This window comes from Lepidochelys kempii, chromosome 1 (assembly GCF_965140285.1).
Source record: "Lepidochelys kempii isolate rLepKem1 chromosome 1, rLepKem1.hap1, whole genome shotgun sequence".
In the NCBI taxonomy this organism is placed as follows: domain Eukaryota; kingdom Metazoa; phylum Chordata; order Testudines; family Cheloniidae; genus Lepidochelys; species Lepidochelys kempii.
In genome coordinates, this window is record NC_136380.1 from 327,065,544 (window position 1) to 327,092,476 (window position 26,933).

Sequence of the window (26,933 nt, forward strand, 5' to 3'; positions counted from 1 at the left end):
AAAAATGTCACATACCAGTAATTAATTCCATTACATGAAAGCTATGAGAAGTAAAGAGCAATTAAATGTTTAAGTTAACTTACCTTTTTACATTTTGCAATGTTCTGCTCTTTCTCCCCACTTTTTTTCCTTTTCTTGTCATTAACCTTAGTAACCCTTGTAGCAGTTAGAGTAATTGTAGTTGGTGTGTGTTGAAAAGCAGTATACAGTTCCACAGGAACTTCATCACCACTTTCTGTTGCACTTGTATCCCCATCTATAAAAACAAAATAAAACAAACACTGTAAAAATAATCAGGTATTCAGGAAGTGTTTAACCTATAATACTGGGTTTCCAAAATTAAGATAAGCGGAGTCCCAACCTATAAGCTGCTGCAAGTATCCACACGCAGAATTCAGCAAGGTGGCATGACATGAATGAGTCTTTTGGTGTCCCCATAAAACTCTATCCCAATATAGCCAAGTTAAAAGACTTCAAAAAATCTGAGTTCACACATGCTCAGTAGAGACTTAAAGGTTTAGCAGCTAGACTCCTTGAAGATTCTGTCTGAAATGAGCATGCGTCACATCACAGCTAAGCAGGACTTTCCCTCCAAGGGCAACTCTGCGCTGCTGCAGGCCATGTGAGGTCTGGGCACCTGAACACTCTCTCTTATAGTCCCAATGACCTGCCCCCGCAGTCACCAGCAGGAAAAAGTTGCTGGAGACCGAAAGGGAAAGGAGATTGGTCAGGGAGCCCAAAAACCTAGGAAATTACACATTAAAAAAAAAAGGAAAAAATATTAGATTTATTATTATTAAGGTTACAAAATAAAGTACTCACTCCAGAAATGCTAGTGCAACCTTAATTCACGTCCCCCTCACTTATGGTACGCATTATGACATCACCTTAAATTATACAATCACATGCTATTTTTCCCACAGGATGCCGCCTTATTCAACATACTGGATAGATCTACTCTGGGGATGAATGACAGTCATGCAGTGTGGGAGATTTGTCTGCTGAACCCCTGCTTCGTTTATTGTAGAAGCTGGAAGGGTATGAAGTGACTAAGGCAGGGGATTGCAAGAACAAAAAGGATGATCTCGTGGTTACAGCAGATCAATGTTGCCCTGGAAAACTGGATTCTATCCCTGCCTCTGCCACATAGTTCCTATGGATGCTAGGCAAGTCCCTTATATCAAACTTTTCACAGAATGGCACTAATTGTTTGTTCCTCATTTTCTGGGTGCCTGACTTGAAACTCTGGGGCCTGATCTGCAGAAGTGCTGGGCACTCACAGCTGCAACTGATGTCAACAGGGACAGTGTTTTGAACATACAAAATACTATATAATGCTAAAAGAAAAGGAGGACGTGTGGCACCTAAGAGACTAACAAATTTGAGCATAAGCTTTCGTGAGCTACAGCTGATGCATCCGACGAAGTGAGCTGTAGCTCATGAAAGCTTATGCTCAAATAAATTTGTTAGTCTCTAAGGTGCCACAAGTCCTCCTTTTCTTTTTGTGGATACAGACTACCACGGCTGCTACTCTGAAACCTATATAATGCTAAGTTATCTGAAAAATCATGTTTTAGGTGTCTCAAAATGAGCATACAAAACTAATGGATACTTTTATCCTTAATCTTGGAGCCTCAGTTCCCCATTTTTAAAACTGAGATAATACCTACTCATCTCACAAGGATGCTGTGAAAAACGTAGTATCTCAGACGCACTTAAGATACTACAGTGATGAGCACCACAGAAAAGTCCATGAGAAAAATCAGTAATTCAATTTTCAGAGCAATGTTAGAATAGTGTGCAGTAAACAAGGCACTGGGCCACACACTGAACAATGATATAACAAAATATTGAATTAAAGGTCATTCATGGAGAACATCCATCATGTACACTTAATGAGGCAGGGATCCTGAAGAAATAATACTATGTGATCATGTAATTAAACAATTAAAACGTATGGTCTACTGAGGACTGTCAGTCAAAGTAACCGTGGTGGATGGCGTCACTACACAATGCCCGGTAAAAAGTTCCCAGAGCTGACTTAATCCTGCGAATCCACAAGTCTCTGGAGTGGTCCTGCAGGGTGCACTAGGTAGGGTCAGGACATGTACTCCTTCATGCATCGATGGAGAGTCTGAGAACACAGTGTGCTGGGGTGTTTTTGTCCATCCTTGCACCATGGCCGAAGAGCATGCAATATTGCTTTCAAATGTAATGAGTGATCGAAGGCAGGCCAGATTTCAGTCTTTAATGACGTCTGTCAAAGCACACATGTAGAAGTGCGTGAATTAAGGTTGCACAGGCATTTCTTAAACTTTCTGAGTGCTTGACTCGGCAACCTTAATGTTCTTTTAATATAGATTTTTGTGTATAATATAAACGTAAGATATCGAATTGACAGTTTATTTAATAAATAGGTTCTTAGTTATAAGAACGGCCATACTGGGTCAGACCAAAGGTCAACCTAGCCCAGTATCCTGTCTTCCAACAGTGACCAATGCCAGGTGCTTCAGATGGAATGAACAGAACAGGTAATCATCAAGTGATCCATCCCCTGTCACCCATTATTTATTTATACATTAGAAGATCTTGATTTTTTGCGTCATGCAAGAACTTCAGGTTGACCATCAGTTTCAAGAAGACTGTGATCATGTACCACAGGTGGAAGAACCAATGCCTGCTATTATTACCCTGAAGGGTAAATCTCTTGGCACTGTCAACAGCTTTTGCTAGTTGGAGTCTATGATCAGCACAAATCTTGACCTTCAGACTGAACTGACTAACAATTGGAAAAGCAGCTTAGAATTTCAGGCTAATACAGAATGGAACAACAGCAAATTAAGGTGAAGATGTGAATCTATAAGACTTGACTGCTGTTATCCCGACTATGGTTCAGAAACATGGACTACATATGCTAGGCACATCAGTAGCCTGAACAGCTTTCACATGAGATGCCTGTGTAAGACTCTGGAAATAAAGTGGGAAGATAAAATACCAAATACAGAGTGCAGGAGCACACAGGATTGACACACCTAGAAACTATCATCAAGAATAGGAGGTTGTGATGGCTTGGTCATGTCAGGAGAATGGGAGAAGACCATATCCCCAAGAATATTTTGTACAGCGAGGTTCAAGACAGCTCTAGAAAGTGGGATCGCCCTTTATGGTGGTACCACAATATGTACAAAAATTATACGAAATCATTCAATATCAATGTAGAACGCTAGGAGGAGTGTGCAGAATCCCCTTCCATTTGGAGGAAACATCTGGAACTGGGTACAGCTCAACATGAAGCATCTTTGATCCAGAAGATGGAAGCAAAGGGAGAAAGAAGAAAGCTTGCTGTAATCCTGAATGCCAACCCAGACAACATATGGATCTGTGAAACTTGCAACAAGCTGTGTCGCTCTCCAACTGGGCTTGTCAGCCATAAGTGGATTCATCAGGCATCTGACTAGACCTTTTGTGTGTACACCTTGATCCAATAGATTGACAGTTGCCTATACATTAGGTAAATGAAATTTTCTTAATCTAGTTGCACCTGTTGGAACTGTTGTCTAAACTGGCATCAGTAAACCATACAGAAAGAACACACATTTTTTGCAAACAAAAATTACAATGAGTGGCAAATAATTAGACAGTTACACAGTAAATGTTAGTCCAAGGCACTCCTGGAAATAAGTGAATGCTAAATTCCATATAGTGGAGCCCACGTAATCGATAAATCAAAGGACAAAACCCATCACGCTGCGGGAAGGAACTACCTTAATATTAGTGTCTACCCTGAACACAAGCAGAAACTCTGCTCTCCTTCATGGAAGCACTCCCTCAGCTCTTGAATCTATAACATATGTAGGACTGCTCTGACCTATTCAGTTCCCAACTATGGAACCTGGCTTCATTTTCAAGATTCTTTGGAATGGTGCATTAAAGGAAATTTTGACTCCCAAAGAATGAAACCTGGAGAATTCACACAAGATTCCTCCATTGGTAATACTGATTCTTTTTTCAGGGACAGCCAGGTGATTTCTCAAACTCTACTTCCAAGACCAGATAGCTGAAGTGACATCTTTGATTAGATAGCGCATCCAGACAAACCATGATACTTACCAAGAAAGACCAAGTGTAACACTCACAAGTGTCCAGACAGAACATCTTTTCAGTTTACTGCTCCTTTTAGAAGCAGGAAGTCTTTTGAGACATATTGAATTATCCAATTCACAAAACACCAGATTAAAACTACATTTTTACACTATCAAAAAAAAAAAACAGTCCTAAAACAAATACAACATGACCATCAAACAAATGAAAGGTAAAAACAAAAATATGATCAGCTAATGTGATCCAAAGAACTTCTCTCTCAGATATGGCGCTCCTGCAGACATTGTTGTGAAAAAAGGGTCTGATGGTTATGCATACAAGTTTGATGCCCTCTTTGAGGCTTGATGTACACCTAATGATTTGCCTCTAGGCAAAAGTCTGACCTAACTTAGCGATCAACTGCTCCATGCTTCTGGGGATGGCTCCCTAGGCGTCGGCACCTGTTGTGCTACCCCCGTGTCAGATTCCGCACCAGGCTCTGAGCCTGGTGCCAGCGGTGGTTTGTCCAAACAGGGAGGAGTGGTGGGAGTACGGTAACAGCATCACAGGCATATCCACTCCAAGGCTCCAACAAGGCCATTGAGCAGGCCACTGGCCCTGCTGCCATGCAGCCACCGCAAGTGCCTTGCCAGTCTCCAGCACCGCTGGAGATTTATGCTTCCTTGGCAAAGGGCTGAACTCCGGTTCCAATGCAAACCAGTTCCCTTCCGGGAACCAAGGTGGAGTGGGAAATGGTGCCTTTCCACAAAGCAGTACCGGGACAATGGAGACCGGTGCCATGATGGTGAGCGGTCCCACACCGGTGGGAACCGATGCCTCAGAGCTCGTCTAGGCAATAGGGACCTGCACCAGGGAGATCTCTGGTGAGATCCTGGTCAGTACCAGAATACGGAGACCGATGCCTCGATTCCACTGTCCCATGCCTCGTAGAAGGAGATCGTGAGCGTGATGCCGGAGACCTGGGTTGTTTGGCTGGTGACTGAGGTTGCGGGGACTGGGAAATACGTCAGTGTTCTGGGGACCGGTGGTGCTCCACCACCCTTTGGGATGGCCAAATGGCTGGCTTGGGTTACATGGCCTTAACCCCATCCTGCAGCGGGTGTGGCGAATGCAGCACTGGCAGTCCCTTAGCCACCTGGGCAGCCTTGGGCATCGAACGCCCCAGAAGGAACTAGGGTCCCCTGCCGCTCCCAGGAGTCGAATCCCTGGTAGGGTTAGGGGTCCAAACGTAGTGGCACCCTGTTGTAGCTCCAGAGTGGGCATGTGGCCTTAACTAGGTCCTCTGTCCAGAGCCCCCTTCCCTTCCTTGGACAGCGCCGGGGAGCTTCTTTCCTTTCGCCACTTTTTGGGCGCTGGCAAAGGGCAACGGTGCCGGGAGGAACCCAGTGCCAGCAGAGCACTCCGCACTGACGCCAAGGTGCTGGGTGCAGAGTCCGAATGGGAAGGGTCCGACTCCAGATGAAGTGCACCTCCATGAGAAGGGCTTTCAGGTGGATATCCTGCTCTTTCTGGATTCTGGGACGAAAGTTCTTACAAATCCTGCACTTCTCCTTTATATGGGATGCTCCCTAGCACTTCAAACAGCTGCTGTGGGTGTCACTAATAGGCACTGGCCTGTTGCATGAGGAATACGGTTTGAAGCCTAGGGAACAGGACATGCCCCATCCCAGGGCAAAGTCCCAGCCAGGACTCTAACTACTAAACTAATACCTAAACACTCAACAATCTGAGAACTATATACAAAGAAGACAGTCAATGGGCTAACACTGCTAACACGCTTGCAAGGCAAGATAAGACACTCTGACCAACTGATGGGCGGTAATAAGGAACTGAGAGGGCATAGGACCAGCAGTGCATGAGCGTGGCGCTCCAGACGACGCCACTGCCGACCCTACGGATACTGCTAGGGCAAAAATCTCAGATGACTGTTCACATGGTCGTGCACATACAGACAGTTGTTCTCCTTGTGCTCTGAATGGAGGGTATAAGCGACAGCATGGAACCGATGCCTCTCCAGTTCCTTTTCTGATCATGAATCCTGTCATGATCCACAGCAGAGGCGACATAGGATGGGTAACGGAATACATATAGGGACCACACATCTCGAACAACCTTCAGTTACAGGTAAGTAACCTCCATTTCTTCCTTGAGTGATGGTCCCTATGTGTATTGCACATGTGGGAGATCAGTAAGTAGCAGTCAATTGGAAGAAGGGAGGGTGAGAGGATGCATTTGGTATGCATATCTGTAATGGTGCCACCCCACAACTGTATCTGTAGAAGAAGATTAGACCAATGCATAAAGTTTTGTAAAGCTGTGGATGGAACTCCAGATAGATGTAGGGAGGCTATCTATTAAGGGTATGTCTTGCAGAGATGCCACAGTGGTTGCTTTTGCTCTGGCGAAATGGGCTCTCATCCTCTCTGGGAGGGGCAGGGGAGACGAACATACATGCTAGTTGGTAACAGATTATGATGCAGCACAAGATCCAATTAGCGAGTCTTTGCACAAATAGTGGTTGACCCACTGATCATTCTGCCAGGGCAATACATAGCCTAGGTGTCTAATTGTTTTCATTCTTTGTAGCTAGAAAACCAGCCCCATCAGACATTTAGGGAGTGAAGTCTTCTCTCCTCATCAGAAGCATGAGATTTTGCAAACAAAAATACTATTAAGTGGATGGTTTGATTCATGTGAAAAACTCCAAAAATTTTTGAAAAATGATATATGACTGATCTGCCATGAGCACTCCCAATTCATTCTCCCGTCTGGCTGATGTGATGGCAACAAGGAAGGCAACTTTCATCAGGAGATGGGACACAGAACAGGCAGCTAACAGTTTGAAGGGAGGCCTGGTGATAACTGAAAGGACCAGATTGAGATCCCATTGTGGTGTTGGTTTCACCATTGGTGGGAATGTTCTAATAAGTCTCTTCAGGAATCAGGTTGTCATTGGATTAGTAAAGAAGGTGTGTCCCTCAACTGCTGGATGAAAGGTGCTGATTGCTGTGACATGGTATCCAAATACCAGGCCTTGAATTGTAGAGATCCTAATCTGGGATGCCTGGTTGTAGCATTGCATTGCATTGCATTAGTAGATCCTGAAATGATTGGATGTTGATAGGCGGATGGGTTGAAATCCTGAGGCAATCCAAGAATCAGAACTTTCTTGGTCAGCTGGGCACTATAAGGATGAACTGAGCCTTGTTGTGACAAATCTTTCGGAAGACTTGTGATATTAGCGAGATGAGAGGGAAGGCATATTTGAGATGTCCTGTCCAGGGTAGCAGAATCCATCATCCTTTGAGCCTCAGCCCAGAGCTGCTCTGGAGCAGTACAAGGGGGAGTTTCTAGTTAGCCTGTGAAGTGAGGAGGTCTCAAGGCAGCATTCCCCAATGGGTGAAGATCTTGTTCAGGACAGAGTTGTAAAACTCCCATTTGTGGTCTGTGGAAAAATGCCTGCTGAGACTGTTTGCTAGGGATTTCTGTGCACTTGGAAGGCATGCTGCTGAGAGAGTTATGTGGTTACTGTTACACCAATTCCAGAGGTGGACTGTCTCTACACACAGGGAAAGGGATCTCATTCTGTGTTTATCGAGAAGACAGTAGTCATATTGTCCAACATTATCTGGAAATATTGGGACTGGATGAGTGGAAGGAATGTATTGCATGCGGAATACACTGTTCTTAATTCCAGTAAATTGAGATGCATTCTGGCCTCCAGAGGGATCCAAGTTCCTCGTGATTAACCATATGGGCTCCCCAAACTAAGAGGGAAGCATCTGTAATGATGCTCACTTTGGGTGTCAGTGTGAGAGAAGGAACTCCAACCTGAACCTTTTCTGGGTTTGCAAGAGAGACTGTAACACTGATTGTAACCTGTTACTCTGGCACTGATGTTGTCTTTGTCTGATGAGTAGACAGACTGAAGCCTGGCTTATAGGCAACAGAGATGGAGCCTAGCAAATGGTGTAACTAGATGCATGAGGCCATATGGCCTAAAAGGGAAAAGCAAACCCTGACTGTAGTCCGAAGTCTGAGGGTGACCTGCTTTATCAAATCAATCGGGGTGTAGAATCTCTCCATCGGGAGATAGGCTCTTGCTGCAGTTGAGTCCAAGGTCACACCTACAAAATCTCTAGTGCTTGTGGGAGTGAAAGTGGATTTTTTTGTGGCTGACACAGATTCCCAAGGAAGACAATAGGCAGAGTAGGAATATGGTCACCAACTGGACTTCCCTGATGGATCTGCCCATCAGGAGCCAGTCATCAAGGTATGGAAAAAACAGTAAAAGCTGTTTCTTCTCACTCAAGCTGCAACCACTGAAAAAGATTTCTGTAAAAGACCCTGGGTACCATATCTAGCTCAAATGGGAGGATTCTGAATTGGTAATGATCTTGCGTAAGGAAGAACCTGAAGAACCTTCCGTAGGATAGGTGCATGTCCATATGGTCCAGTGTGACCATACAGAATTTTAATTTTTTGATTAAATACATTTAATTGGCATAGGTCAAGAATCAGTCTCCATCCTCCGTTCTTTCTGGGGACTAGGAAATATGGGAGAAAAATCCCCTCCTCTGATGCTGAAGTGGCAAGAGGTGCACCTCTTGATGTAGGATTTCCTTATGAGATTAGTCCGTGAAAAGGGGCTGGGAAGGGGGTTTGTGGTAAGAGGTAAAAAAAAAAAAAACTCGATCAAATAGCCAGAGTAAATAATTTTCAGCACTCACTTGTCTGTTATTGCCCCTCAATTGCAGGCAAAGCAGGAAATGTGGTCACCAAAAATCTGGGAGGTAGAAGAGTAAGGCATCAATTCAGGAACGCGGATCTCAAAAATCCTGTCAAAAGAAAACCTTCGGCTGTGGCTTGGGGTGCAGTGTATCAACCGATGTTGAGGAAACTACATACCTCAGTCTCTGTACCCTCTGTCATTTTCACGGTGGCACTGATGACAAAACAGTTGATGGGTAGTCTTTTTCTGTACTTCTGTTTGTGATGCTCTCTCTTTGGGGCAGATGTATAGATACTCAAAGATAAAGGTTTTCAAGCCTTTAAGAGAATGAAGAAACTGATCAGTCTTTTCATTAAAATAGTTAACTGAATCAGAGGACAGGTCTTCAATGGTACTTTGTACCGCTCCAGGAAAATTTGTGGACTGCAAATCAGGATCGTCTCCTCATAGCCACAATAGCCATCGCTCTGGAAGCAGTATCAGCAGCATCTACAGCCTGAAGAGATGTTTTGGCTAGAGATTTACCCTAATCAATTAAGTTCTGGAATTGGATTCTATCCTAACAGACTCTGTCTTTGAATTCTAAGAACTTCACATAATTGATGAAATTATATTTTCCTAAGAGGCCCTCGTAATTAGCAATTCTGAATTGAAGACTTGTGTAGGAGAAAGCTTTTCTCCATACGAGGTTGAGGCACCTTTGTTCAAAGGTGTTATATGTTGGGGCTGTTGCAGCCTGGACCTGTCAGTGGCTGCTTGTACCACCAGAGAGTTTGGTGCTGGGATGTCAGATCAAAAACACCTGTAGGTAAAACGAAATAGTGCTTCTCAGCCATCTTTGAGGTGGGACCATAGGCGGTGAAAAAGTGTGCCACGCTACTCTGTCTGGGTCTATAATGGCCTCATTGACCAGGAACACAAGGGTTCTAATATGTCCAACGGTTTATGTTGAGACTCTTGAATCTCTTCAAGCTGGATCCAGAACTCAGGCACCACTCAAAGTAAGAGCTCCTGATACTGCCTGTGATCATCAGGCAGAGATAGCAAAGATGGGGTGACCGCCTGATTGGGAGAAGATGATAAAATAGCTGACAGATGTGGCTCCACTTCCTCCTCCTCATACTCAACAGAACCTGTTGGTGTCAGCTAGGAGAGGGCAGAAGAGGTTCATGCATGAATCTGTGGTGTCTAGATTAAGGATCCCACTAATGCCAGTAGAAGAGGTCAACTAGTTGGGGCATTGCATTGGGAACCATCGGTCCCTTGGAAAGTCATACCTGGGTGGACAACAGAATCCCAATCTCCTGGAGCTTCCATCCAGGCTTGCTCCTCATGCAGGAATAGAGGCTCATCTGGGGCCTCCAACTCATCCAATGAGAAGGTTGGTTCTCAAATGACCAGTGGAACCATTAGTACCAATGTATGGGTACTCAGTTCTGCAGATGGAAGACTATCTTACTCTGGTGCAGTGGTTCTCAACTTATTTATAATTGTGGGCCGACTATGCGGCCCACAGTGTGTTACCTGGGTCCCAGGGGCCAGGTGGCAGGGCAGCGGCCCCCCAGAGCTTGCAGGGCCCACCAGCTGCCCCAACCCCGGACCTTATGGGGTTGGCCGGGCAGCCTAGACCCCCCTCGTGCTGGGCAGCCAAGAACCCGGACCTCACTTTGTGGGCCAGCCTTTAGCACACAGCTGAGCTGGGCCGCAGCTGTGTTCCAATTGGGCTGCATGCGGCCCACGGGTTGAGAACTGCTGCTCTGGTATAATGTCTCTAAATAAGAATGGACCCGAAAGAAGAGGGGATTGAAGGTACAGGAGAGCAAAAACATCCCTTGGGAAGATGTACGTCTCAGACCACCCTGTGATGTACAGTGATCTGGTGGTAACAGCAGTCAGATCAGACACTTCCCTGGTTGCAGCAGATGTCAAATCCCTCTGGGACCTTGTTGGTACCAGCACAGTCTCATCTGGATGTTAAAGATAATGTCAGTGGAGGTCTTTTTTCTGGTTTATACACTTGATCAAAGATTGGAACCGATGGGTCCTTACTCCTGCACGTTGCATTTTCCTGCTGGGGAGGTTTACGAAGACTTAAGTCCTTAGGACCATGTGTGAGGACTTGTCTGACTTGGGAAGGGTTGGAAAGGGATCTTTTCTCTTCAGGACAGATTTAGAGTAGGATCTGTCTCTGTGCTTGTGAGTGTCACTTACTGTCATGAGAAGCCTTGGACTCTTTAAGCTTGGAAGTTGCAGCCTCAGCTCCTGAGGTCACACTCACAGGGGTGCTACCTCTTGACTGAGGCCGATGTCGTGATCCAACTGGGGTCTAATGGCTTTTTCCATTGGCTGTTTTTTTCCCCACTGAGTCTGAGCTCTCAACCCTCACACAGTCAGGGAGGGGAGTAGCAGCAGATGCTGCACTCAGTGGAGAAGTGAGCATTACCAAGGCACTAAAGGCAGTGTTAGTGTTTGTCACTTGCTGGAAAGGAGCAGGGGCAAGAAATTCAATTCTTAAACCCTGGGACTGTAGGCATAGTCCTTGCCCTCAGGGGAGAACTTCCCCATGGTGGGGAGAGAACTAAAGCTACACTTTCCTAAGTACTAAAAGTTATAAATCTAAGAGTGAAATTCTAAAATACTAATTAGAAGCAACAATAGGCGAAGCTGTGGACACAGAAGATTGAATGAGACCATGCACTAGTAAAAAGGAATTGGAGAGGTGTCAGTCCACACTGCCTCTTATACTCTCAGTTTGGAGCACAAGGAGAACAGCTGTGCACATGCAGGCCAGAGGACACCGCTTACTAAAAATCTCCGAACTCAGGCGGATGGTGTGCATGCAGACCATCCCTCAAAGAAGAAACTCGTTTCTTACAGAGTTTCATAACTGACTAGTACATATATAAAATCAAGATGTGCTTTGTTTGATAAGATAAAATACGGTTAAAATATTTCATTCGATTCCAGATTTTATATGCAAGAATGTTAGTTTCAAAGCACCTGCAAGGCTGCAAATTGGAGAACTATAAAAATATTCTCAGGGTCTTTACTGTTCATTGAAACATTCAGTATATATGACATATTTTAATAAGTTTATTAAATTTTCGTATTACCCACCTGACATATTTTCCCTTTTTCTTCGCTGCAGCAGCACTGCTCTTTCTTTATCTAAACTTCTGCATAAAAAAAATTTTCAGAACAGTTTAGTCAACACATCAGAACATTTCTAAGTGGTTGAACCTAGGTATGAAATGCAGCCAAACCTTAGACACTTAGACAATTACAGTAACCAGTATACACACTTATTATTTATTCTGCAATGGTCAGTAGGTGGATGCTTGTAATGCATAAAAATGAAGTTGGTTCACTGTTCCATTATGCAACAATACGATCTGTGCATAATAGTATCCAAAAGTGCCACTCTCATCTAACTCACTTGAGAAGGTAGCAAATGTTGTATCCATATTTAAAAGAGGTTCTAAGTTGATCCATGGAATTACAGACCAATAAGCCTTGCATCTTTAAATGGGAAATTGGTCAAAACAACTATTAAAAATGGAATAACTAAAACACCTGAAAGATCATGATGTGATTGGGTTCAATCAGCAGTTCTGGCAATGGAAAATCATGTCTCACTAACCAGAATTCTTTGAACATGTCAGTAAAATAGTGGAGAAAGCAGAACCACTTGACATAATTTATTTAGTCTTTCAAAAGGCTTTTGACAAGATCCCTCAAAAGAAACTTGAAGAAATTAGGATGTAAAGGGGGTCAAAAGAGTTCAAGATAAAAAGGAAGCAAAAATTCTTAAACATTTCAGAAATGCCAAATCTGGTTTTCCATGGTTTTGCTGAAGAACCACCGGGTCTAACTGTATGTTCATTATAAGCTCTACCATTTATCTGATGGGGTGGAGGTGTTGAGTTTTTAAGACATACTTTATTCATAAGTTTAGTCAGTCATGAAAGTTGAATAGGTGTTAACAAAACAGTTTTGGCTGTCTCAAAAATTTCCTCCCAATCTCAATTGTTCTGTTTTTATCACCTTGACTTTTGTGATACAGCTCCCTAGTTCTCCAGTTACCATGGACACTTCAGGCTACATTCACAAAGGACTTGGGTACCTACATCCAACATTTAGATGCCAATGGCATTCACAAAACCACTGCTCAGCTGCTACCTAACCCTGTAGGAGCTTAAATTCCTAGGTGGATACGTTACCACCAATAAAGTCCTCAAGATGCTTAAACTTCAGCAGCTGGGCCTGCACAAAGCAGCCTAAGTCCTGGCACCACTCAGCAGCTCAATGCTTAATTCATGCCTATGCTCTAGTGGTATTCACAAACTTGGTGTTCCCTTGCCTATCTTACCTTAACGGCCCAATCCGCAAGGCAAACTCAGAGCAAGCCCAACCCAAACACAAGACAGAAATGGTGCTGGTGCCCTGCAACAGCCCAGTGGTTACAGTATTCACCCAGGATATATGAAACCCAGGTTCAAATCCCTACTCTACCTGATGTGGAGCAGGGATTTGAACCCAAGTCTCCCACCTCCTAGTTGACTGCCCTAACCACTTGGCTAAGGGGTATTCTGTGGTGAAGCTCTCAATATGCCTGCTGAAGTTGTTCCTCTTTATAGAAAATACTTGAACACTCACTGGAGAAAGGGGACTGGAACCTGGGTTTCCCAACTCCCACATGAGGGCCCTAACCACTGAGCTATAGAGTCACTCATTTTCTCTCTGGCCCAATTAATATTTAAATTATTTATTCACAGTGGAACAGTTCCAACAGGAGAGACTGAGATCCCCAGCCCAGAATAACCCATAACCCAGAGGTTAGGGCACTCATCTGGAAGTGAGAGACCTGGTTCAAGTCCCTACTTAACCCTCTCCTCTGCATTTCCTACTGCTAACTTAGGCAGCTCTCCGCTCAGCATAATGGCTTTTGTGAATCCCCTTCTTAGGCACCTAACTCTCCCTAGGCATTATATAAGGAATATGGGTGTGTAACTTGGGTTTGTAAATTCAACTGGACAGCAGGTCACCAAAAAGTTAAGTGCTCTAATGCTAACCATTGCAACACCTAAATTCCCCTTGTGAATCTAGCCCTTCCAGCCTGGAAAGGAACTGAATTACCAATGTAATAAAAAAAATTAAAAACACAACAAAAACCCATATCCCACATACAGGCACAAACCCTGTCCCCTCCTTTAAAAAATGAAAAAGCCTCAGAACTATTTCATATAGCAAGAAGAAAAAAAGCCTGATTTCTTCCCCCACTCCCTTCAAAGCCTTTTGTGAGGACTTTGAAAAACCTTTTGCAAGTCCAAATAAATTAGATTTATCATATCTCCTCCTCTTATCCACCATTTTGGGGTGACATGATTTACTTTTTACAAAAGCTGTGCAGGTTTGTACGTATCATAGCACATTTCTTTCATTATTCCCTCAACCAACATACTTGAACTGAAATAGGACTCATTGTTCTTTAATTCCCATGTCACAGGGTGAGCTGGCCCTTAAAGAAGGTTGGTCAGCTGTACCTGTGCCATGAATACTTGCCATACTGCTCAGCTTAAGATGGGGGTAAAGGACACTTTCTGTTGTTGGCAAAGAGTCCTGTGGCACCTTACAGACTAACAGAGGTATTGGAGCATAAGCTTTCGTGGGTGAATACCCACTTCGTTGGATGCATGTAGTGGAAATTTCCAGAGGCAGGTATAAATACGCAAGCAAGAATCAGGTTAGGGATAAGGAGGTTAGTTCAATCAGGGAGGATGAGGCCTTCTTCTGGCAGTTGAGGTGTGAACACCAAGGAAAGAGAAACTGCTTTTGTAGTTGGCGAGCCATTCACAGTCTTTGTTTAATCCTGAGCTGATGGTGTCAAATTTGCAAATGAACTGAAGCTCAGCAGTTTCTCTTTGAAGTCTGGTCATGAAGTTTTTTTGAAGCAGGATGGCTACCTTTAAATCTGCTATTGTGTGTCCAGGGAGATTGAAGTGTTCTCCTATAGGTTTTTGTACATTGCCACTCCTAATATCTGATTTGTGTCCATTTATCCTTTTATGTTGGGACTGTCCAGTTTGGGCGATGTACATAGCAGAGGGGCAAAGAGAAACTGCTGAGCTTCAGTTCATTTGCAAATTTGACACCATCAGCTCAGGATTAAACAAAGACTGTGCATGGCTAGCCAACTACAAAAGCTGTTTCTCCTTCCTTGGTGTTCACACCTCAACTGCTAGAAGAGGGCCTAATCCTCCCTGATTGAACTAACCTCCTTATCCCTAGCCTGACTCTTGCTTGTGTATTTATACCTGCCTCTGGAAATTTCCACTACATGCATCCGAAGAAGAGGGTATTCACCCACAAAAGCTTATGCTCCAATACGTCTTAGTCTATAAGGTGCCACAGGACTCCTTTGCCGCTTTTACAGATTCAGACTAACACAGCTACCCCTCTGATACTTTCTGTTGTTTGCACTCGATACCTAGAAAGGGCTCATGACTTGACTGGAGGGCTAAATCACCTTAGCAGCCAAACCGTGGTGGGAGAACCACAACAGCTAACAGATCCAGAATCGTAGCAGGTAGGCTCCTGCTATACTCCTGGATCACCCTCAGTAATGGTAGTTCTAACATTCGCTATCTTCCAACTAACTAATACAATTTCATATTTGTTACCCATTGTTAGGTTTATGCCATCTAGTCCTAGTGACTTGTTGCCCCTTGATTTATCAGCTTTTCCAGCATCTCCTCTTAAAACTTCAGTTTGACAATTTCTGATCTTTATTACCTGAAAAGAGAAGGTATTTTCCTACTCCATTCTCTGTAGTGAAGACTGAGCCAAAGAAATAACAATGGATGAGGTGTCTAATTAGTTGTTTTACTTCCAGATGACCTAGCAACAGACGCAATTCTCTTTCAAGTTTTCTGCTTAATACTTCAAGAATTTTAATTGTTAACACATGTGGTATGCTTCTTTATAACATAGAAACCTGCTTGCTACTTTGTGATCAACTCACTTTCAATAAAATTAACATATTTAAAAGGCAACTTTTATTCATGTTATAGTCTCTAAATATTTTAGTTAAGAGTTTAAAATTGTACGCACACACCATTATTAGCCATTTGCTACTCACCTAGGTTGACAACGTTCACACAGATATATATCAGGAATATGCTGCCTGTCGATCCCCATGCAGTCAATGTGCTGCCAAACACTGAAAAAAATAAAGATTCCACATGTATAGTCCTCTGAAATTAATGCATTTAAGACTGACACATCTTTAGTGACCAAGGCACACTGGACATGTTTGGTCAAAAGAAACGGTTACTTAATGTAACAGTGATTCTTCAAGATGTGATGCAGACATGTATTCCACTTAGGTGTGTGCGCAACCAGCCCATTGGAGCTGGAGAATTTTGCCTAGCCATATCCATAGAGGGTCGACACTCATGCCTTGTGTCCACAGCCTCTCCCCTGGCTATATGAGGCGGCGCTGCCCCAGTTGCCCTCCTGCCAGGTTCCTTCACACAGAATGCCCAAAAACTAAACTACAATGCAGACGGAGAGTGAGTCATGGAATACATGTCTACATCACATCTCAAAGAACCACAGTTACAGGAAGTGACTGTTTCTTCTTTGAACAGATGCAGCCATGTATTCCACTTAGGTGACTCACAAGCAGTACCCACCCTGGGAAGGAGGGCTCCAAGTCTACCTAAAGAAGGATTGCAGGACTGCCCTACCAAAACTTGCATCCGCCTTGAAAGATGCAGTAAAGGAATAATGGTTCATAAATGTATGGATGGATGGATAACCATTTAGCAGCCCTGAAAATGTCCAGTATTAAGATGTCACTGAGGAACACTACTGATGTTGTTTTAGCTCTCATAGAATGAGCTCGCACCTGCTGAGGAGGCATAGCTGAAGCTATTTCATATACAGTTTTGATACAGGATGTTATTCATTTTGAGACAGTCTGTGAAAGGACTGCTTGATCCTTCATACAATCTGCATATGATATAAAGAGGCGAGGCAAGGCAAAGCACGAAATGGTTTAGTCCTGTCCAGAAAGAAGGCCAGACATCGCCTATCATCTAATGTATGGAGACGCTGTTGCTCCGGAGATGAATGTCACTTATGAGAGAATATGGGTAAATACACAGCCTGGTTAAAATAAAACTGAGAAACCACTTCACAACCACGTCCAAAATTTTTGTCTAAAGTCACTTTGCCCATAGAGAACTGTGGATAAGGAGGCCCTGCCATTAGAGTCTGCAACTCACATAATCTTCTGCTGGATATTATTGCTATTATATATATTCTGGATATTATTGCTATTATATATATATTATATATATTCTGCTGGATATTATTGCTAGGAATGCAGTTTTCAGCCACAAAAGCAGAAACGGACAAGATTCCACAGGCTTGAAAGTAGGTCCTATTAAAGCCATTAGTACCACACTAACTTCCACAGAAGAACAAGCTCTCAGACTGGAGAATGGAGACAAAAGTAGTCCTTTTAAGAATCTTGCTACCATGTTATTGAAGACTACCAATCTTCCCTGAAGAGGGGAATGAAACAGTATCGCTGCTAGATGCGCTTTCAATGAGTTAAACACAAGCCCCGACAACCTGAAAGCATAGCAGGTACTCCAAGATGTCCTGGACAGAAGCCAGTGTTGGCTGAATTCCATGGGCCAATGACCACACCAAAAACAGCTTCCATTTCACTGACAAGGCCATTCTGATAGAGATCTTTCTACTTTTGAGTAGGATCTGCTAAACAGCCACCAAACACTGCTCTTTTCTCCTCATTTAGCCACAAAGTACCGACACCATGAGATGCAGGGAGCTGAGAACGGGATGCAATGTGTGACCATGATTCTGTGTGAGCAGTTTGGGATGGACAGTAAAGGGCACAGGAGGTTGAACTGACAGCAAATGTCAGAGAACCAGCACTGCCTCAGACACACTGGGGAAATGAGAATGAGCTTGGCCTGATCTGCCTTCATCTTGAGACTGACCAGTGGGATGACTGGGATTGGGGAAAAGAGTACAAGAGAGCCAAGTGCCAGCTGAGACAGAAAGAGTTGGACAGGAGCCCAGTCTAAGGCCCCCCTTGAGAGCAGACCAGGTGACATTTCCTGTTGTCCCTCATAGCAAACAAGATGATCATCAGTATGCCTCAATTTGCAAAGATGACCCAGAAGACACTTGTCTTCAGACCATTTGTGACTCAGGAAGAAATTCATGCTGAGACGGTCTGTGAGAGGACTCTGGAATCCAGGCAAGCAGTTGGCTATCAGCGTAATGCTCTCCTCAATGCAAAACTGCCACAACCTGAATGCCTCTTGGCAGAGCATCCTGGAGCGTGCTTCCCCCCTGGCTTGTTCACATAATACATTGCAGTGATATTATCAGAAAGTATGTGAACCACTGAGACCCTGAAACAGTCCAGAAAAGCACTGCATAAATTGTAGATGACCCGAAGCTCCACCATGTTGATATGCAGTGAGGACTTCTGCTCTGACCACAGACTTAACTTTCAGTGACCCCAGGTGTGCTCCCCAACCCATTAGGGAGGCATCGGCAACAGCAGACCTAGTTGGCAAAGGCAAGATGAAGGGAACACACTGGCAAATGTTCTCTAGACCATGTCCACCACTGCAAGGAGCCCATGAACAGTTGGGAAGGCAGACGAATCTGTCCAAGGGGTGAAGAGTTGGATGATAAACCATCCTGAGCCACATTTGCAGGGGGCAGAGGTGCAACCTTGCAAACTGGACCACCTGTGTGCAAGTGGACATGTGGCCCAGGAGCCCCAGGCACATCCGAACTGTCATGGAAGGCTGAGACTGCAGTCTGCGGCAAAATGTGGTAAATCACCTGAAAACAGTCAGTCAGCAGAAAAGCTCTTGAACTTGTTAAGTCTATTAGGGCCCAGTGAACTCAATTTTCTGAGGGGGAACCAAAGCTGACTTCCCAGTGTTTAGGATAAGAACCAGATGGTCAAGCAAGCACAGTACAGTGTCGATATGAGAAAGAGCTTCCTCTCTGTACCTGCCCCTCAGTAACGAGTCATCCAGATACAGGAAGATTTGGATTCTTTTCCTCCTAAGATACACCATCACAATAACCATTCACGGAGTCTTTTCTCTGAATGATCTGCAAATCGAACACCGCTTCTTGATGTAGGCTTCACTTAGGCACAGCAAGCACCACATTGTGATCACTGCTGGGGATCACTACCCCACATGACAGACTATGTTTAAACCCTGGTGAGGGTATCACCAAGGAAATACTTAAATTACAGCTAACACATACTAAATCTAACTAAGACTATACTAAGGGTACTAATTAACTATATCCAACTAGAAAAGTCAATAAATAGAGGGACTGAGATGAAAACCACACAGAGCTCTGACTCCAGCCACAGGTGGTAAGAAGTAACAGAGGGGACCTGGGCAGCGATGCCTCATATATCCAAGGGAGCAGGCATGGCCACAATGCACTAGTGCTGCCCCTCTATGGGTACTGCTATGCAAAGTTCTCCAGCTCCATTGCGCTGAGCACGCACACATCTAAGTGGAATACACGGCTGTATCTACTCAAAGAAGAGGCACATTTCCAAAGTCATTTTCTATATGGCTTGTGCTATCCTGAAAACAACACATAAATTGATTTCTCTGAACTACCACCCTACCCCACTCCCACTACCTGACTACTTATTTTACATTCCACTGATCTGATCCCTCTGCATTTCCATCCCAGTAGCTGTTTCTTCATTCGCACTGCTCCCGCAGCCATATTTGTCCTCTACAAAATGCTCCTCCTTCAGCACTTTAAAAATATAAGAAGCATAAGTGTTATTAGAACCGCCAGAGAGTAAGACATTGCACTGAAACTAAGTGAATGTTGCAGCAGAGAATAATTTTTAGTAAATTCATTAGTCCATCTCAGCAGGGCTTGATAGCAATGTCCTTATAACACAACATGTTTTTTTTAAATTGTTCTTAAAACATTCCCTTGTCAAGTGTTACACGTAATATTCACTGTTAACAGAAATGTTTATTTTATCAACCTAAATACTGTACACTAAAACTAGTGTGCTAATATTTTGCATGAGATATTATAAACACACTACCCAGAACATGAAAGTATGCCTTCCAAAAGGACTAGACCAGGGGTCTCAAGAAATATTTTGGTGGCCTCAGAGTGAGGCCACCAACTGTTGCTGATGGCTGCTCTGACAATTTTTCCTAACTACTTCATTGATCTTAGGAAAAACAAATAAATATGCACATATATACATGTCCAAATCATAATTTAAGTAGATTTTTATTTCAGACTCAATAATAAAAATAATATACAGTTGTCTCTATTCTTTACTGGACCTAAACAAAATCGGAACAAATAAAGTGCTTTGCAGATTCTTGTCTTCTGTGGTTGTTTCTTTTACTTTTTGGGTTGCCTTTTTTTTTAAAAAAAAAAATTTACTAGCTAGTAAGTCCATTTCTGTGAAAAGTGGTATTTGTATGTTTGTTTCCCCACCGCTACCTCTCCCTGCCGCCATCGCTGCCCAGGAGGCTGTGGATGCATGAAAAGCCCCTCGTGGCCGCATGCAGCCACAGTCGCCGCATTTGAGAAACGCTGGACTAGACTGAATTTAATGAGTAATGTGAATGGCCTGCAAAAAAAGTCCCACTACTGACAAAAGAGTAGACTCTTCAATATTTACAATGGAGCAGCCAGACACAAAATAGCAAACTGGAACAAAGTGTGAAACTCTTTCCTTCCTTGAACTTCTATTTTGCCGGTTAAGACAGTTACATGGCCTATAATGGACTTGAAAGAGCCTCTGTTTTGATGGCGGTTCCCCTACCCTAAAATTGAATGTAATCTAAAGTAATTAGCCATTTCAAAAACTGCTTACTACTACAGTTTGATTAAAAAATAAAAACATGTACGTATGTATTAACATTTTAATTCATATAAAATATTTTACCTGCATTTATCACAACAGATCATGTATCCATCATCATGGGTAAAACCACAAATGCACCTGGTAATATCAGTTCCATAGCTTCCATCTTCTGATGTGCTGATGGTAGTAGCACTGGAAGTTTCATCAAAATTGGGAGTGGTAAATATGCCTACTTCATTCTTGCTGATAAGAACTGATGGAGGAGGAGATGCTGGAGGTGTTGGAGGAGGACGAGCACCATAGTTATGGTCCTGGATGATTTTTTGAAAAACCCACAGTTATCTTGACATGTAACCAATATTCATTTTCAAACTCCTCAGAAGGATTCCTACACCCACTTTTGTTTGGAAGTCAGGTTTCTAAATTCATAGCCAGAATGAAAACACTCAAAAACAGAAGCCCAAAGTTATGCTCCTAAATTCACGTTTAAACACCTACATAATGCCCTACACACTTCAAAAATGCTGTGATTCCAGCAGCTCCCATCAAACTTTTTAAACTAAGACCAGTTATGCAGGTGCCTAGATATCTAAATCCACATTTAACTTTACACAAACAAGAAAAGGGAGATAAAGCAGCTTGAAAAATAAATGTCTGTTTATATACCAATATCAAATCACTCCGGAAGCACTAGTTGCAAAAGCTAGATTTTACTACTACTGCATCAGCAGCAGTATTGAACATTGCCGATATAGGCTCTATATCAGAGGTGGTCAAACTATAGCCTACGGGCCATATCCGGCTCACAGGACCGTCATACCCAGCTCCTGAGCTCCCAGCCGGAGAGGCTAACCAATCCCCAGTCCCTCCCCTGCTGTCCCCACTCCCCTACAGCCTCAGCTTGCCGCGCTAGCGCGCTCTGGCCCACCATTCCTGGCGGGCAGCATGGCAGGCTCCGGCCAGGCGGCGGGGCTGCGAGCTCCTGCTGCTCTGAGCGGCTTGGTAAGGGGGCAGGGAGCAGTTCGATGGGGCAGAGGTTCTGGGGAGGAGCGGTCAGGGGACAGGGGGTGATTGGATAGGTGTGGGAGTCCCGGGGGGGTGGGGGCCTGTCAGGGGGCAGGGGTGTGGATAGGGGTTGGGGCAGTCAGGGGACGGGGAACAGGGGGGTTGGATGGAGATGGGGTCGGGGGGGGCTTAAGGGATTGGGGGGTCCCAGGAGGGGGCGGTCAGGGGACAAGGAGCAGGGGGTTGGATGGGTCAGGGGTTCTGAGGGGGCAGTCGGGGCGGGAAGCAGAAGAGGGCGGGGGCCAGGCTGTTTGGGGAGGCAAACCTTTCCTACCTGGCCCTCCATACAATTTTGCAACCCCGATATGGTCCTCAGGCCAAAAAGTTTGCCCATCCCTGCTCTATATACATCCACTCAGAAGCTCATTTGAGCAAAGCAATGTTTATTCAATAGAAAAGAACAAAACCGGAATGGAAAGTTTTTAAGATTCCAAGCATTACAAACAGTAAAAGAGCATTAAACAGAACTCTAAAAAGTATGCTTGTCTTTTTGTATATCTGGCTTTTAAGTAACCCCGTTCTTCCCCTGTCCACACACAATAAGGAACTTTAAATATGCCTCAAAACTATTTGATTAAAAAAGTTGGAACCTCACACAAATACTCTAAGCTTTTAAACTTACCGCATAAGGCAAACCAATGTAACTGTGAGAGTGATGAGAACTGCTGGTATATAACTGGTGTGGATAACTGTTTGATTTTTCAACTACCACAGGGCTAGCTTCTACAGATTCTGGTCTGAAAAGCAAGATGTACACCATTACATACAATATTTCATATGTATTTGCTTTTACTTGTATTTTTTTCATTTTATAAACAAGTATTTACATTTTGTTCCTGTTAGAAAGTAAAAAGACCCATTTTCATAAGAAGTGGCCCCAAAGGAAGCATAAAATACATATCACCAAGAAAGAAGTTTCTAGAACATGAGACATATAGCTCAAATGGATCTTTGACATATGAGATCTTGTTATAGGCATTAGCTGCAAGTAAATTCTGCAGCAGTTCAGACACCCTGAGCATAAAACTTGGTTTATCATTAGAAAAGGCTGTACAATACCACATAATCGTATAAAGTGACTGCAAGAAGAGGCACATTAGCATCATTAATAACGATAGAAGCAACAAGGGACAATACATATGAAACTACAGAAGTCTATCAATATATTCGTATCACTACCCGCAACTTAATGAAGTTCCACAATGACATCTAGTGAGAACATCAGTGCAGTGCCAATAACCTCCTATAGAGATCTGTGGTGCCAATCAGGTTCCACAACAGTTTTTGACTGGGAAGGAAAGAACATGCACAGAGTAAATAAAAAAAATAAGGCGCTTGATATTCAAAACAAAATTGGAAGAAAAATTAAAAGGTGATATTACTGAAGAAAAAATTGCAAAAAACGAGAAAAGAATGTAGAAAGAGGGAAAGTGTAAAAAGAAATAGTAACAGGATATTTGATTGCTTTTTCCTAGAAGTTTTATAATATTTATAGACACACAAGTATGAGAGCTAGATTTTTTGGCCCTACTTATGGAATTGCCCAACAAGTTAATTCTGACCTTATTACTTATTCATCATTTCATCTAGGGGCCCCATACCACTGGGGCAAATTTCAAAGGAACTTGGAGCTCACAAATGAAACTTCTACATGACAGCAAATCACTGCCAGGGCCAGCCAGGGCAAGATGCCGACTCATAAATAACAAAAAACAATCTTCGTCTGCTACTATTCTCTAAGAAGTTCACAAAAGTTTTTTTATTCCCAACAATTAAAATGAAAATTCAATGAACTCTAATATACTGATCATCCAAAAGGAGTCTAGTGATATGTATGTTTAAAAAATTATTTAACAAAACATGGATTCAGGGTACTTAAAGCTAGTTTGGAGGGTTGTGTGTTTTGTTTTGTTTTTAAACAAATATTCATATTGTGAAAAGAACAGGAGTACTTGAGGCACCTTAGAGACTAACACATTTTATTAGAGCATAAGCTTTCGTTGGCTACAGCCCACTTCATCGGGTGCATAGAATGGAACATATAGTAAGAAGATTTATATTATATATTTATTTTTCATACAGATAAGTTGGAAGTTACCATACAAACTGTGAGAGGCTAATTAGTTAAGATGAGCTAAAAACTTTTGTAGTGATAATCAAGATGACCCATTTAGACAGTTGACAAGAAGTTGTGAGGATACTTAACTTAGGGAAACAGATTCAATATGTGTAATGACCCAATTCATATTGTGCATATTTTTTCCTCTGGTTTAATTTGTAATTACAAATTATTAACAGAAAATAATAGTATATATACACACACTTTTTTTGCTCTATGCCATGAAAAGAAGAGTTCTACAAAGTTTTGTTAGAGGAACACTGACTACTTAAGTCACACTTCTGTATTATTTTAACCTTTTGTAATAAAACAGTCATTTTCTCTCATCTTTATGTTTTTTCTAAAAGATATGCTCTAGGAATAATTTTGGGGACATTCCATGGCCTGTGTTATACAGGTCAGGCGAGATGATCACCGTAGTCCCTTCTGACCTGAGTATCTATGACTATATTCATTTGTTTACTTCATGAATTTGAGAGAACTTTTCACCTTATGTATAGTTACTTTGTTAGTCACTTTCCCTTTATGCAAGCAGGTTTTCCACACAGGAACAGAGAAAAGAAAAAAAAAAAAAAAGAGTAAAGTTTGTATAGCCACAAAAAATTAGAAGGGGACTTTAGGATAAAGGGGGATTAGAATATTGTACAGCTTTCATAGACTGTAAATTCTTCAGTGTAGGACTGTCTACTGCTTTGTGTATTCTGCAGAACCAAGTCTATCATCAACAGTACACAATCACACAGGAACCATGTAAAATATTTGAAAACACTTAGATCAAAGTTTTTTCAGAACTTCCACATCTACCTTTAAAACACACAAATACTGTATCTCCTCAGCTACACCAAAGTTTTCTTTTAAAAGTAATGACAATTGAACTGAATATTTTTCACAGAATGGACTCTTGCTACTACATACTGCTGAGAATTGAAAAAAAAAAGTGTTAAGGAAGAATACAAACATTTCCTAAGTGGAAGATATTTACTCTGTGACATACCTTCTATTACAATAACTTTCTAGTCACTAAAAAGAAAAGGAGTACTTGTGGCACGTTAGATATGAACAAATTTATTTGAGCATAAGCTTTCATGAGCTGCAGCTCGCTTCATTGGATGCATGCAGAGGAAAATCTCCCCACTGTATTTTCCACTGCATGCATCCAATGAAGCGAGCTATAGCTCACAAAAGCTTATGCTCAAATAAATTTGTTAGTCTCTAAGGTGCCACACATACTCCTTTTCTTTTTGTGGATACAGACTAACAGGGCTGCTACTCTGAAACCTCTGTAGTCACTGACTGCCTTTTCATTTTGGGAAGGGAATGATGAAAAAGGTTGTTCAGTAAAGAAACCAGAGGGAGCAGCAGTGGTCCTCAACCTTTTCTATACAATGTAACAGAAGCATCTGGGGGCATCCCTCCCCCATCTGGGGAATTGTAATCTCCCATCCTCCCTAGGTTTATGAACCCAGGTTCTAGAAAGAAAACAAATTTGAAAAGGTATGTCAGATTCTCCACTATCCTCATAATGTCATGTTGAAGGTACAATGTTTTCTGGTTGGGGTCCTACTGCAATGGAAATAATACTAATCCTGAAGATCTGGATACTCAAAGCTCTGATGCACAAGGAGTGGATATTTGCCCAGTACAGCCCAGCTAAGTTTCCAGAATTTCTAGTCATTTTCATAACCTTCCCTCCCAATTCAAGAGACTGCTGTCCATCCCCTAAGGTTTCCTAGCAGAATATTTTTAATACTTTTTGAAAGTGAAAGGAGGTAGCATGCCTATCCTGTTTTCCACTAAATAGTGCATTTTTCCCAGGGATTATTTGGATCTTATTCGTTTTCCCTAGTAACTGGAGAACTATTTGGTCTAACAGGCAATCTGAGTACCAAAACTCCCTGGAAAAAAAATATTTTAATATGCAGTCTACATTTCAGTAATGCTAAAGTTTATTACAGAAACTTTTCTTTGTTAGATACCATTATTGTGAGTTGTAAAAATGTCAAGTTCTTAAATGTGAGATAATTCAATGAAAGATACTGATAATAGCATATACTTAATCAAAAGACCTTAAGAGCCTAACCACAAAAATTTCCTGCTCTACCTTACAATATATACCCTGAAGGTGGCAGTTTGTGCATTCCACACAATCAAATTGGAGTCCAAAGAGTAACTGGGCTTCGCAAGGGATTTGAAGTGCTCTTTAAATTCAGACAATAAATCCCACTTTCTGTAAGTGTTGGCTACTTATTGTAGTCCTTTGGGGATAATTGGTGGACTTGGCTTCCATTATGTGACTGTCCTGATAACAAGCATCCATATAATCACACAAAACAGTGGAAAGCAGCAACTACCAAAGTAAAAACATGAAAGTTAAAAACCAAAGAAAACAAAGAAATCCAAGGGTTATTGTTACCCATTTTAAGGCTGTGACTATTCCTATGGATTTAGGTTAGATAATTCACATGTTTAAAGTGCAGCATGTAAGTAAGTGACTGGAGAATAAGGGACTAAGTTTCACATGGGACAAAACAAGAGAGGGTGATACAGTAGTAGGGAGTGGATGCAATGTGCAAAGTCAAGAATCACATCAATGAAGTGAGTAAGAAGTATGTACTTCGTGAAGGTTCACTAAATTTTTTTAAAATACTGGATTTCAAGGACTCTTATTGTGGGTATCTTGCAAAAACTTGAGTTTTCAAGAGGAAAAGGGTCAAAAGAATGTATGACTTGGCATTCCTCACTTATGTTCTTGATATCAAAGATGTGCACTTGAGGCACTGTATTTAGAAATATTTTGAACAGACCCCATTCTGTAGCTTCACAGTACCATACATCTGTCCTGACCCACCAAGACGATACATTTGAAAAAAAAGCCTACTCCTGGTGTTTATAAACAATGGAATCATCTTATTTTTACTGTTTACTTCCCTAGTACTTAGGGACATTCGAACTTCACAACTGAAACTTCTTGTAATTTTTCAGCG

The 26,933-nt window shown here is 42.5% G+C and overlaps 1 protein-coding gene across 4 annotated transcripts in view; it reads right to left on the reverse strand.

The window, feature by feature from the left end:
- The window catches only part of KMT2E (lysine methyltransferase 2E (inactive)), a 119,006-nt gene that overhangs the window by 63,477 nt on the left and 28,596 nt on the right, over positions 1 to 26,933 (reverse strand). For 3 of the 4 annotated variants that reach the window (XM_073328501.2, XM_073328502.2, XM_073328498.2), the window contains exons 3-7: positions 22,453 to 22,567; positions 20,847 to 21,076; positions 15,972 to 16,052; positions 11,951 to 12,009; positions 84 to 256 (exon numbers count right to left, since the gene is read on the reverse strand). In XM_073328501.2, the coding sequence (XP_073184602.1) occupies positions 84 to 256; positions 11,951 to 12,009; positions 15,972 to 16,052; positions 20,847 to 21,076; positions 22,453 to 22,567 (658 nt within the window). The remainder of the gene's footprint in view (positions 1 to 83; positions 257 to 11,950; positions 12,010 to 15,971; positions 16,053 to 20,846; positions 21,077 to 22,452; positions 22,568 to 26,933) is intronic. The other variant, XM_073328500.2, reaches the window with a different exon arrangement.